This window comes from Sminthopsis crassicaudata, chromosome 5, assembly GCF_048593235.1.
Source record: "Sminthopsis crassicaudata isolate SCR6 chromosome 5, ASM4859323v1, whole genome shotgun sequence".
Classification (NCBI taxonomy): domain Eukaryota; kingdom Metazoa; phylum Chordata; class Mammalia; order Dasyuromorphia; family Dasyuridae; genus Sminthopsis; species Sminthopsis crassicaudata.
The window spans coordinates 57328845-57343073 of NC_133621.1; the positions used below are offsets into that span (position 1 = coordinate 57328845).

A 14229-nucleotide genomic window follows, 5' to 3' on the forward strand; every position below is an offset into this window, starting at 1 on the left:
CAGGGTCACACAACTAGGAAGTGTTAAGTGTCTGAGACCTGATTTGAACTCGGGTCCTCCTGAATTCAGGGCTGGTGCTCTATCCACTGCGCCACCTAGCTGCCCCCTATATATATTCATAATGCCAAAATAAACATATATATAAATTTTTAAACCTACACATTTATGATTTCAAAAATATATTTTTTGAAGTTATGAATGCAACTACAGAAATATATGTGCATATCTTTAACCAATATATACATGTGCATTTAAATTTCATTTAACTCCAAAAATCATATCTATATATATTTAAGCCTTTATATTTATAATTTTAAAGTACATATTAAAGGTATGAATATAAAAATTTAAATATATATGTATATATATATGCTTTTTAAAGTTAAAAATATGCAAGCATATATATATTTAAGTTACACATGTGCACATATATTACTGTAGTTACTTTCTAAGTGCTCATTAAAACAATACCTGTGAATTAAGTCCCTATTTATTGCTCAACCTTTTCTTATTAATAGTGATTTAATAAAAATATTAGTGACCCATAAAGCAATTGGATTATAAACCTGAATGCCCTAATATGGTAATAAAACACAAACAGCTCTTTGAAAGATGCACTACAACATGCAAACATGCTAAACCCAAATTCAACCCCAAACATAAGTGGCCCAGGCAATTGTCAGTCACACGAGGCATTCAAAGGAGAGAAGGAATTTGAAATTTGAAAATAAAAAGGCAAAAATCAAACTGGTAGAGAAAATCTTTTTATTGAAACTCTAAGTGTTTCCATTACATTTCAGTGCAGTTAGAAAATTCACCATAAGGCAAACTGAGCAACCCCAAACTGTGCTTTAATCATTATCCAGCTTAGTGGTGAACTAACATCTCCAGGGTATGATGCAATGATGTTCTTTAGTATACATTGGTCGTGAGAAGTCAGGCAGTTGTACCCTACCATAGAAATATTGTTTTGAGTTTCTTTAACATGCCTCAGTCCGGGGGTATCCACAAGCAAACTTGGTCTACCTTTCATGTGTTTCTGATCCTGGGTGTATTTAACCTGTAAAGCAATAATAACCAAGACAAACTTAGAATAAAACACAATTAAATTTTAAACACATACACATAATTCTATATCTTCTTCTTCTCCTATTCCCTTTCAAAATATAGATGATATACAATGTACTTAAAAATATTTACAGTTTTCTCAAGAAATTGTCAATCAGCACTCACCCATAGCCAAAGCCATCTTTTTTCTTTTCAGATTAAAAGTCTCAAGAGGCTCAAAAATGATTCCAAATGATTTTATGTACATACATACACTCATCTGGAACTGTTTCTGCTAAAGAGACAGCTATAGGGGTGACCAATAACTATGTGTATCATTTGTTCCACTGGTTCTTGGTATAGACAGATAAAGGAGAAGCCAATTCTAAAAGTACTATATTTGTTTTTCCTCATACACCCCTAGAATACAGATGGGTGCTCACATAGTGGCTTCTTATCTGCAATCCATTTCCCCTTTTCTCTTCCTCTCTTGGGAATAAGGATTAATGGAAAGACAGTTGTAAAAAATGGCTGCATGATTCAACTATTTTAACTTCTTCACAACTGTAGTTAAAAAGTAATTTAGGTGGAAAATATTTCTTTAGACTCCCTTAACAGTAGTGGCAATCTGCAGGTTTTAAAACCTTAAAATCAGATTAAAAACTGATTCTTCAGGCAGCAAAATCTCCTGGATGTGCCAGGAACAGCTCATGTATTCTTGGCACTTAAAAAATGGAATACCATCATTTATCAGACTGATTATTTGTAGGATTAGAGAGTCAATTATTATAGACCTGAAGGCATATATATATAATTCAATATTGAAGCACAAGTTTTACTGAAAAAAATTGCTGTCCAAACAAGACATTCCTATATGTTTACCATAGACTACCAACACAGTCCTATTTTTTATACCTTTAAAAATACCTTTTTGTTGGGAGCTTTGGTTCACAGACAATGGCTAATTGATTGTTCTAACTTACATAGATGATGTGACAATATGTATTCATATTAAGATGAAAGATTGAATTATTTCAGCACCTTAGTTAAAATAATATCCTTAAAAATTTTAATATATTAAAAGTAATACCATTTTCCAAAACCAGAAATGCTACTATGCTCTGCAGCATTAATGGAATATCAATCAGTTGGTCCTAGCTAAGAAAAATATTTCCTCATAGCACAATTTTTTTTGTCTATAACATATGGTCTGCACCTAAAATAAGGATGAACTTGTGTTCAAATACATATCTATACCATTGTGTGTGTGTGTGTGTATATATGTGTGTATGTATGTATGTTGGCAGGTAAGAGGGTGAATTCATTAATATATGGTATTCATTGTCAGGAAATGCATAAGTTATGCAGTTTATGACATTAGAGAGTTATTCTAAGCATTAACTAGTTAAATGATCACTTAGCCAATATGGGTCAAAGCTGAATTTAAACTCCTGGCTCAATGGTCTGGTTCACTATGCACTGCTCCACAGTACCTCTCATCAGTACTATATATCTAGACATAGTTTACAGTTATACGGAGACAGGAAGATCTGCTATTCTACTTAAAAATAATACTGATTATATTAAATCTCAAAGAATTACAGAACATCCTAAGTGATACTCATAATCTTTTAAAAGACAATTCCAAAACACATTATTAAAGCTCAACATGTGTAATTCTATTTCACATACATACTCTCTTTTGCCCTCTGCCACACATAAACATAATTTCCCCATATACATAGTCTTTAATATGGATACATTTCACATACCTTTAAAACACACATTCTTAAACAAATACATAAAATCTCTTTTCTCAGTGAATGTTATATTTACCACATATGTACATATAGCATAGATACATTGCATGTAGGAATCAAGGAGACATACTCAAAGTACCAAATAATGGCCTCATACTTTAAGTTCTTCAATTTAACTAAGATCTCACAATCATCGTAGCATTTATTTTATGAGTTTGAACCCTGATGCCTTTTTATGTCTTGATACATCTATATATATATATATATATATATATATATATATATATATATATATATATATATGGATGTACACATGGAGATATATAGTCCATTATACATAGATATGTATGTATCCCATGTAGAGCCTTAGGCTGAATTCTGGAGTCTATAGATCTCATTTAGGAGACTCTTCAATTATCTGAGGCTCTTTCAATCTGACAGACATACATACACATGTATATTATTTTTAAAAAGAATATATTCTTATAAGTTCAAAATTATTTTTAAAATTAAGCAATAAATGATTACTTAATTTTAGGTCTAGCTCTATGGTTACATCTTGGAAGTATTATTTCTTTTTTAAAAAGAAAGAAAGAAAGAGAAAGAAAGAAAGAAGAAAGAAAGAAAGAAAGAAAGAAAGAAAGAAAGAAAGAAAGAAAGAAAGAAAGAAAGGAAAGAAGAAAGAAAGAAAGAAAGAAAGGAAGGAAGGAAGAAGGAAGGAAGGAAGGAAGGAAGGAAGAAGGAAGGAAGGAAGGAAGGAAGGAAGGAAGGAAGGAAGGAAGGAAGGAAGGAAGGAAGGAAGGAAGGAAGGAAGGAAGGAAGGAAGGAAGGAAGGAAGGAAGGAAGGAAGGAAGGAAGGAAGGAAGGAAGAAGGAAGGAAGGAAGGAAGGAAGGAAGGAAGGAAGGAAGGAAGGAAGGAAGAAGGGAGAGAGAGAGAGAGAGGAGGGAGGGAGGAGGGAGGGAGGAGGGAGGGAGGAGGGAGGGAGGGAGGAAGAAAGAAGAAAGAAAGATAAAGAAAGAAAGAAAAGAAAGAAAGAAGAAAGAAGGAAGGAAGGAAGGAAGGAAGGAAGGAAGGAAGGAAGGAAGGAAGGAAGGAAGGAAGGAAGGAAGGAAGGAAGGAAGGAAGGAAGGCAGAAGGAAGGAAGGAAGGAAGGAAGGAAGGAAGGAAGGAAGGAGGAAGAAGGAAGGAAGAAGGAAGGAAGAAGGAAGGAAGGAAGGAAGGAAGAAGGAAGAGAAAGAAAGAAAGAAAGAAAGAAAGAAGAAAGAAAGAAAGAAAGAAGAAGAAAAGATTTCAAAGCACCACTTGCCGAGCTGATATTTTCTTGATTCCTCTTGACTCTTTCTATCTCTGGAGTGACACTTATGGCAGTTGCTTTGCCCAGTTGTCCCTTATAATGAACCTATTATTTTATAGAACAAATAGAAGTTCCAAATATTAATTTAAGCAATCCATAATCAGACAGCATTCAATTATTTGCTTTCAGAGAACCATTGAGCAAGGTAAAATTAAAAAGGGAAACAACTGGTTGATGCAGACACACTCTTGTAGTCAGAATCATAAATCATCATCTACTTGAATTATTAATTCTTGCAATAGTTGTTAGTGCAGTAGTAGTTAGTTACTCCTCAGGTGTGAATGTGCTAAAAAGCACATATATTTAATCACAAAAGCTTTTTTTCCGTAAGAATGTCCCATAGAACTATTTTTCCCTGAATGATAATTACAGGTACCTTTTGAAGTTGTCACTATCTATAACAGCACTATTTTGTAGCAGATAATAAGTAATTAACTGTAGAGGAGGAACTTTGAATGAGGTATGACTTTAAATAGATCCTCCTGCATTAACCATAAAAGGCAAGAGACTTTTTGAATACTTATAGCTATTTAATTTTTTATCACCACTCTCTATGCTCTTTATTGAGAGGACATAGGAACCATGGAGTGTGAATTCATCACTATTCAAAATTTTAGTCATTAGAAAATATATTTAATGATATTTTTAAGAAATAATATTCCAAATGATTTTCAAAAACTCATTGGAAAATAATATATTTCAAATTTTATCTTGGGTATTGAGTTAAAGAAAATGGAGCAACTGCAGAATGACAGCTCCATAAGAGAAATGATCATTCTGAATAGATTGCTGGGGTGAGAGATGCAAGTGAAAGTTCTGTGAAAATTGCCCAGCTATACACATTGGAAACGGAAGTCCCATGATAGCAATGGTCAAAGCTGCTTTAAAAAGTTACCTGCCTTGAATTGGGGTTAGGAGAGGAAGAATGACAGAGAATACATATTAGATTAGTAGATATAAAGGCAAGGCCTAGAGATAGCCAAGCATCAGAATATATAATCATGTATCAATTAGAGCAAGAGAGAAACATGACTGCCCTCTATAATTATGTGTTTATGGTCATTTTCTCTGACTGATTTGTCAGAGTATATAAAACAACCACTAGCTCCATGTTATAACCCAAATAAACCCAATCCTTTCACTTAAATAAATCACATATGACAATTAAGGAGGGGAAATATTTCTAGGAAGATCACACATTGCTGATGTTCTTTTGGTTTTCTTTAACTCTCTTCAGCTCTGGCGGGTCAGAAATAGGTGTAGCATATTTGATTTCTCCTCTGTATTTCACCTATATGGTGGATAAGGAATCAATATTAGTAGATGTCTGAGAAACCATTAAATATTCTCTTTGAAGCTAGTATAGTAATGCAGTAAAATAATGAATCTTCACAGTCAAAACAAATTATAGAGATACTATGCATTTATAAGTATATGTATATCTAGATGCATGTATATATAACAATAATAGGTAACTTAGACTTATGTGAATAACAACATATAACAATAATAGACAACATTCACATAAGTCTTAAAGTTTGCAAAGTGCTTTGAAGATAGATGATAATGCATCACAACAAGCCTGAGTAAGCTATTGTTATTCTGCTACATTTTACAATGAGAAAACTGTGACATCTAAAAATCTAGAAAAAAGTTTAAATAACTTTTCTAGAAAACTAATCTAGTAAGTAAATTAGAGTGTCGTTGACTGTACATCGTGAATTAAGCACTTACTTTAAGGAAGATGCTGTGTTAATTACTGAGATATAACACATGCATGAATAGACATATGCAAATACAATTGAAATTTTAAAACTTGGTTGTTGTTGTTTTTTATATCTTATATAAATTAGTCAGATAGTAAGATGGAAGAATGGATAGTGCTATGCCTGAAGTCAGAAAGACTCACCTTCCTGTGTTTAAATCTGATCTCAGACACTTAATAGCTGTGTGACCCTGGTTAAGTCATTTAACCCTGTGTGACTCAGTTCCTTGTCTATAAAATGAGCTGGAGAAGGAACTAACAAGCTATTCCTTATCTTTGCCAAGAAAACTCCAAATGAGATCACAAAGAGTTTAATGTGACCTAAAAACAACTGAACAACAATAATATAAATTATTTAACTCTAAGGTAGACTCAATTATATAAACACAAACTCAACCATTTGTATCTGTGTATCTCTGGCCCATCTGCCATTTTAAACAACTGCTTTTCCCCCCAACAGATACTGTTTTTGATAAATTCCTTAAAGATCAATACCGAGGAGAATACAAACTCTATGAATTGCATTAATGAAAACTCAAGGCAGCATATTTTATCGGAAATATTTAAAAGAAGCCATTGCAGTCAAATGGAGAGAACAAAAGAACTTGGAAACAGCCAATACTAAAACCAATATTTTCAAGGAGGTAATTTTGGAAAGTCATTTCCTTTTCTATTCTTTTCTTTTCTTTCTCTTTGTTTCTTTCTGTGTCAATTTGTCTCTCTGTCTCAGTCTCTTTTTTGCATCTGTGTGTGTGTGTGTGTGTCCCTCTCTTTCTCTTTCCCCTTCTCTCAGATAATTTCCCCTGCCCCTATGTATTTCAGAGAAATAGGGTTAAAATAAATATGATGGTGAAAGTATAACTCAGATGTCATTCACACTCTTGTTAATTAATGGGAGAAGACTATTGTGTGACTTAGGACACCTATAGGAAGGCCACATAATCTGCAAAGGACAAATATCTGAATAAATAGAAGGAAAAAGGTCCTATAGTGTTGTTTGTCTGGTTTTTTTTGAAGGAAGGAAGAAACAATAAGCTGTGCAAGTACTTGAAGGACTACCATGTTGAAGAGGGATTAGCATTATTTTGCTTGTACTCATAAGGTAGAACTATGAGTAATAGGTAGATATTACTAGGAAGCAAATTTAAGTTGGATATAAAGGAAAAACTCTTAACTATTTAACATGTCCAAAATTGGAATGGACAGCCTTGGGACATGGTGAATTCTTCCTCAAACAGACAAACACTATGGGATCTTACCAATCTATACCCTAAACTAGACCATTCAAAATATTATCTAATCTACCAGTAACTAGTAACTCTTAGGCCTTGCCATATACCACTTTGCTACACCTTTAGCCTTATAGACCTTTCCTTCTGCTGAACTTACCTTTATAAATTATCCCCTCACATTAGAATGTGAGCTCCTTAAAAGCAAAAACCATCTCACTTTTCTTGTTTATATTCCCAATACTTATCTCATTGCTTGGTATAGAGTAAATACTTAAGAAAAGATTTATTTATTCATTAATTCATATCTAGTTAGAGTCCTACAAGGTGTAAAGGGAGAGGGAAATAGGATGCAAGTATTTAAAATTATTATGAATCAAATCATCAGTTTTGATCACACTATCATTTTTCAACAACAACAATAAAAAGTTTTTTAAAAGAAAATCTCAAACTACTTGCCAAGCTGAGATGCTCTTGATTCCTCTTCACCCTCTCAATTTCAGGAGTCATGCAAACAGGAGTAGCTTTATAGTTCTGTTCTCTATATTGGAGCTGAGAAATAGGGCACAAGACATTTAATCATGCAAAGTAAAAATATAATAATAACTTAGTAGAGATAAAAGGAAATAACATATGGCTGATTCATTGGTAAAATTTTCATTGGGATTTTATAATAAAGTCTCATTAGCATTCACTGTTAGTTTAACATTGCTAGGCTTTTATTTGTCCTGATATTCCTAATTTCTCCTTTTTGGTTTCTACCCTATAAATTCCAGCTATGTATTGGTTAATTCTCTGGAATTTGTCCTATCAAAAAAAAAAAAAGCAATAACACCATTTTCTCACTTTCTACAGTAATGTCTAATAATTTGCTACTTGTTATCTTCTTAATAATCCATTACTTCCTTACCATCTAACAACCAATTATCAAGTATTTGCCAGATGCAAAGAATTGATGACTTAGAATATTTTCAAATGTAGTCTTGCCTCCTCCATGAGCAACCAAGCCAATAGTGCTCTCTTTTTTCTGTGTGTGTGTGTGTGTGTGTGTGTGTGTGTGTATTAATAATCTTCAAAACTCAGTCTTTCCACAGCTCCATCACACGCCCTGATATTATGGAACTTTGCCTTGCCTCTTTGGCAGAGGAAGTTGTATTTTGTTGAAAGGATCAAAATTGAACAATTTTTGGTCCACTGTCACTGTCCCATCAAAATAATCCATAAAAGGAAAGGATACTTAAAATCTTAGTCAAACATAAAACAGCATGTTCTTTTAAAAAATATTAATTTTAATTTATTTTTAATTTAATTTTTAAAAATTTATTTTGTGTAATTAAACTGTATCCATTTGAAATTTGTATATTTTTCAAAAAGCAAAAATATCAATAATTAAAATTCCATTAAAAAGAATTGTATTGAGAATCCTTTCTTGAGGTTGGAATTTGGTTACAGTGACTTATTTATTCTTTTATTGTTTCATTTAACAGGTGTCTGAATCTAATGTGGAGACATAGGCTTTTTGTAATGTACTTTTTTTGTCCAATGTCATTCACACTTTTTCATTCTGTAGATAAATATATACACATACACCAATTGGGAAATTTAAGTAAATTTCTAAATCTTTAATGTATGAGACTGAGAAAAAGTTGATTTAACAAATAAAGTAAGGGAAGTGTAAGGGTAATACCTACTGGATAGCTGAAGAAAAGAACCTCCAGTATTTTCCCTTTCCCCACCTCTTATGCATCCAAAGCATAATCAGGTATCCTCATAAGAAAAAAAAAAAAAGACTATTTCATGGATACAAACTAGAGAAGTATTTCAGTGTAGCCTCATTCTGTTTTAAAAAATAATAATAATAACTAGAACAGCAAAGAATCATTACTACAGGCAATTCCAATGAAAAATTTGCTTTCCCCATAATAATTCACATTAAAACTTCCTAATTTACAAAGCTCTTGCTTTATAACACTTCTGTGAGAAGGCTAGTAAAAGTATTAGTATTCCTATTTTGCAGATGAGAGATTAAAAGGCTCAGGAAAAAATACTCATAGTAATGTGATCACACATTGCTGATGTTCTTCTGGTTTTCTTTAACTCTCTTTAGCTCTGGAAGGTCTGAAATAGTTGTTGCCTGCTTTATTTCTTCTTTATATTTTACCTGTATAACAAATGAAAAGTATAATCTTAGGAGTTTTCCCCAAAAACAATGCCTAACAAATATTTCCAAATTTTTCTCCAATTTTGCTTTATTTAAATGTTTGTTTCAAAATAGGACAAAAAGGTTCAAAACTGGCTATTAATTTTCTGATAGTTTTAAATTTTTTTACATTTATTTAATTATTTGCTCATTCATTTGTTGTTCTGTTTATTTAAGATCGGCTATCTCTATGCTACCCTACTTGGAAGAAGCACTAGTCACTTCTGGGCCTTATTGTAACACTAATATCACCATGAAAACTTTAACTCCCTCACTTTTTTTAAACTCGACTAGTTTACACCTCATCAGGTACTTTGGTGGCCTTCTTGGTCACTGATACCAGAATTAGAGAAGCTACCTATTTGGCATTAGCCAAACAAGTTTAGAAATGACCAAGAGCAAGCCTCTCCAAAAGCAATTGCCATCATGCCTGGCAAATTTTTCTCCTCTCAATGAATAAGTGGGCCTATGTCTGGTTTTCTCCTGGATAATTTAAGAGTTTACATAACAAATAAATATGTAAAACAAGTGTATTTTACTTGACCTTAAAATCAATTTTATTGCTGACTTTTTAATGTTCAGAAGCATTTACAATCCATGTTAAATAGGTAACGTTATGAAAAAAAAATTCCTTTTTGAACTTTTAACAAAAAATTAATAATAATCTATTTTCCTATAGAAAGGTAAGTTTTAAAATTAATTCTTATTTTCTATAGATTATTGAATGACTTTTTAAAATTTGCTGATATGGAAATAGAGAATCATGACAGAAGGTGAGAAGATCAAAGTCAAATTGAACTACTTATGAATTTACTTAAATCTTGTTTGTGTGAGCTATAGTATTCAGCACCAATATGAACCAGAATAAGGAAAAGGAAAAACTGAAAAGAAAATACTTAAGAAATAAAAAGAAAAGAGTCAGTGGAACTATTTTTAAAGCACCAACAAATTATGCTATATTCCTACATATGAGAAATCAGGTCAAGATTATAAAGAGAATAAAACATTTTTTCTTACTTGAGAAAGTATATGTATATATTTACATTACCAAAGGTATCAATAGGTGCCTAAAAGCCTACCTTCAACTGCATTCAAGTAAAACTTCCTCCCCTCCTACAATTAATTTTCCAATAACAGTAACAATAGCTAACATTATATAGTGTCTACTATGTGCCAGTCATTGTGCTAAGGACTTTATAAATTTATCTCTTTTTATTTTCTTACCACATCTGAGAGGAGGATGCTGTTATTATTCCCAATTTACAGAGGAGGAAATTGAGGCAAACAGAAGTTAAGTGGCTTGTCCAAGATCACATGCTAATAAGTGATTTTAATTAAAATCTTCCTGAGCCCAGGTCCCTTCCTCTATCCACTGCAATACCTAGATGCCTCTATTCAGAATGAGATTAAGGAGAATGGAGACAGCTTGATCCAGCATCATGCATGAGATAAGGGGTTGGCTATTAAATTACTTAAGGACCTCAGTTGCTATCAAATTATGTGATGTTTTAGTTTTGTCTAAAGCTCATATAAGATGAAATAAGAGAGAAAGTGGATGAGAAAAGGGGGATATTTGTTGCAATTTGTGGTTGGACTTAATAGGGGTGTATGAAAATTTAGCATAGAATTCAAGTTAAAATTTTAGAAATCACTGGAGACCATTTAAAACAATCGAGGCTGGAAGTCAGTCCTGAAATGGTTCTAGGATATTTCTGAAATAGGCATCTGCAGAAATATCTGCAGATGTAATATTAAAGGATCAAAATTAGGCCCCAGACCAAAAAAACAATTAGTTTTAGAGACTCACAGAGTCTGGTTAACTAGCTATAAAATTCAAAGAATAGTCTTAACTGAGAAACTCTGATGATTTAAAAGACCATCTACCTCAGAGATAGAAAATGTCAAGATCTTTCAATGTTAGGGAATCATATCTTGGCTTGACATCACTTGTTAATATCAAAAGGGTAACATTTCCACTTGAATACTAATCCAGAATTTATAGGAAGAGCTCTGACAAAAAGACACAGGACTTTACTCTTTATTCCATGTCACTAGGATTCAATATAAAAAATAATGTCAAATTTCCTATGGTTTTTCTTGGATTGCAAAGCAAAAATCACCCAAAATCATCATTCTGGTGCTTCATTATACTAATCAGAATCACAAACATATTTTATACATGTACATATAGATGTATCATGTCAATGTCAAAACTTGTCATTGAAAGAAGACTTAAAATATTCTGACATATTTAGACTGTGCATTTTTAAAGTTCATTGAAACAACATAACAGTGGAATGAGTACTGGAATCCTAGTGAGGATAACCTGGTTTCAAACCTCACCTCTGACTTTTAATTGATATGTAAATTTAGAGATACAACACATTGGTCCACTGGCAATTACTGGGTCTTGAGTTTTGATCTGGAAGTTGGAGATATGTGTTAATGAGGGACTAATAAATACTTAATTTTGTTTTCATTCATTGTCCTCATACATTCATTATACTAATGGAATCTAGATTCTTCACTTATATTTTAAATATTTTAGAAAAAAGTGCCCATGAATATTTTTGTCCTTTCTTCTACAGTGACTTATTGTACTAATCCACTGTCTCATATGCTCCAGTTCTCTCTCCTCATAAACTAGATGGAATCCAAGGATAAACTTGTGCTATACTGGACAAACACCAGACCTTTGACAACTTTTGTCTTGTTGCTACAGGCATCCAATTTATGTCTGCTTCAGGAAATATAAGCTCTTTGATAAAGAATTTATCAATCTATTATTCCAATTATTTGTATGTGATGTATTATCTCTGGAGTAAATTTTTTTTCTTACACTGTCTTTCCTAGTCTCTCCTCTTAATGCTGGAGTAATTCTATATTTCTTATCCTACAAAAAGTAACTAAAGGCTAACAATCTCTAAACTCAATCTTGTAGCCAATTTATCAGAATAGTTTAAAACTGGACATAATAATGGAGTATCTATAAGCCCCCCATGCTCTGAAGGTAGAGCATAAGCATGTATATTGGAGGAATATGGTTTAGGAAAATTAGACAAAGGAATCATTAAAGAGCTTTAAGACTATTGCAAGTACCAGTAATAAGGGTAAAAACAATGACAATAATCATAATCATTTATAATTACTAGGAATAGAGACTGGTCCTTGCAGTTTCACTGATGCAGAAAGTCCCTCCTAATGCAAATTGTCATCATCCCTGCAAATATGGAATTAGAGAGTTATCCGAATACGTGGAGGTTAAGTGAGTGGCCCAGACTTCTATAACCAGTATACTTGAGTGGTGAGACCTATGCCCTTTCAATTTGGTCTTCTCATTTGATACAACAGCACTTTTAACTTTTCAATTTAAAATTAAACATAAAAAAGAAGATTCAGTAGAAATAGTTGAAAATGTTTAATTTTGTCATCCATTGTATGGATGGAACATAAAGATTATTACCACTGCAATTATTACCATCTTTTTTTTCCCTTCCTCTTTTAAAAAGGAAATGAGATGGGAGTTGGTTGAACAGAGAGGAAATATTTATTTGCCCATAAATTCTCCAAATCATAACTCATTCCATAGAGGGATCATGAAAACATCACTATAACTTAGAATCTTGCAGTGATCCCTAAGGCACTCATGCATTATGTGACTATGTTATTATCTCACATCTATGATTAATCTGAGAAATGATTTGAACTCAAGCTTTCCTCACTCCAAAGTCAGTCTTCTGTCTATTATGTCACAATGACTCTCAACAGAGAGGTGATTTTTTCTTGGGGGAGGAGTAGGAAGCCATTAAAAGTCTTTCTAGAAAATGTGAATGTCACAACAAAGAGAAGGAAATTTTTCTTATAAAATTTAAGGCATAAGATAATGCAACAAATAAATCTTTAATTCATTCTTTCAGTGGAATTTTTCTTGTCCTCACTCCAAGCAGTTGGATTGCTCCTGAAATTTCTCCTTACACTGCAAAAAAACAATGTAGCTAAAATTCTGTTTTGAAAGATGAAATCTCATCATAAATTTCATTAGTGTTATTAAAATAATATTTCTTATGTACTATGAGATATGAAGGGAATGAAACATTCCCTTAGGTTCAAAGGGAGCAAAGCTACATAGCTTTCATCACAGTGTTCAACCTCTGAAATGTGATGAAGAAGCATTTAAATGAAGTATAGGATAATTTTTAAACCAATCTATTTAGTAAACAACCTGAAGGCATTTATCTGGCTCATGTTTGCTTTTTTTTTCAAAAAGAAAAAATGGATAATTGATTCTGCAGAGAACTTACTGAACTAATATTCTGCTGATTTTTCTTGACTCGTTCAATCTCTGGGGTCTCTTTTACAGCTGTGCCAGCTCCTACTCCTTTCTTATAAAACACCTTTATTATAAGAGAAAAAAATAGCTATCAGTCTATTAAGATTTCAAGTCCTCAGACCAATTTGCTTAAAAGAAAGCTAATCTTCCATGTTTTATGACAATGTAAATAGAGTTTCAACTTAAAATCCCAACATTATTTTATTTTCATAAATCAACTAAATAATTTATTATATTAGTAAAAGTTCAACTTTATTTCCATATCCCTCCCTTCTAACCTTCCAGCCAAATCCACAGATAAACTCTCACATCAATCTCACATGTTAGTACTATTAAAACGTGACTCAAATTATAACTATTTGCAACTGATTCTCTCTAATAAGAAAAAAACATCAGATAGGTCCTCATCACAAAGGATGGGCATATTTGTAAGTAGTCTTGGAGAAACAAAACCTATAACATAAAATTTACCAAATTGTTAGCCATTTTTATGAAAAAGCTTGGAATTCAATACAACTATCATTCCCAAGTCAAACAATTATT

General features: G+C 32.4%; 1 protein-coding gene across 5 annotated transcripts in view; it reads right to left on the minus strand.

Annotated features, from left to right (window-relative positions):
* The window catches only part of NEBL (nebulette), a 464176-nt gene that overhangs the window by 45906 nt on the left and 404041 nt on the right, over nucleotides 1-14229 (minus strand). For 3 of the 5 annotated variants that reach the window (XM_074266879.1, XM_074266877.1, XM_074266880.1), the window contains 6 exons: nucleotides 13658-13750; nucleotides 9225-9317; nucleotides 7616-7708; nucleotides 5361-5453; nucleotides 4115-4207; nucleotides 956-1060 (listed from right to left, as the gene is read on the minus strand). The exons of the other annotated variants lie outside the window; for them this stretch is intronic. In XM_074266879.1, coding sequence (XP_074122980.1) covers nucleotides 956-1060; nucleotides 4115-4207; nucleotides 5361-5453; nucleotides 7616-7708; nucleotides 9225-9317; nucleotides 13658-13750 — 570 coding nt within the window. The remainder of the gene's footprint in view (nucleotides 1-955; nucleotides 1061-4114; nucleotides 4208-5360; nucleotides 5454-7615; nucleotides 7709-9224; nucleotides 9318-13657; nucleotides 13751-14229) is intronic. 5 annotated transcript variants of the gene reach the window in all.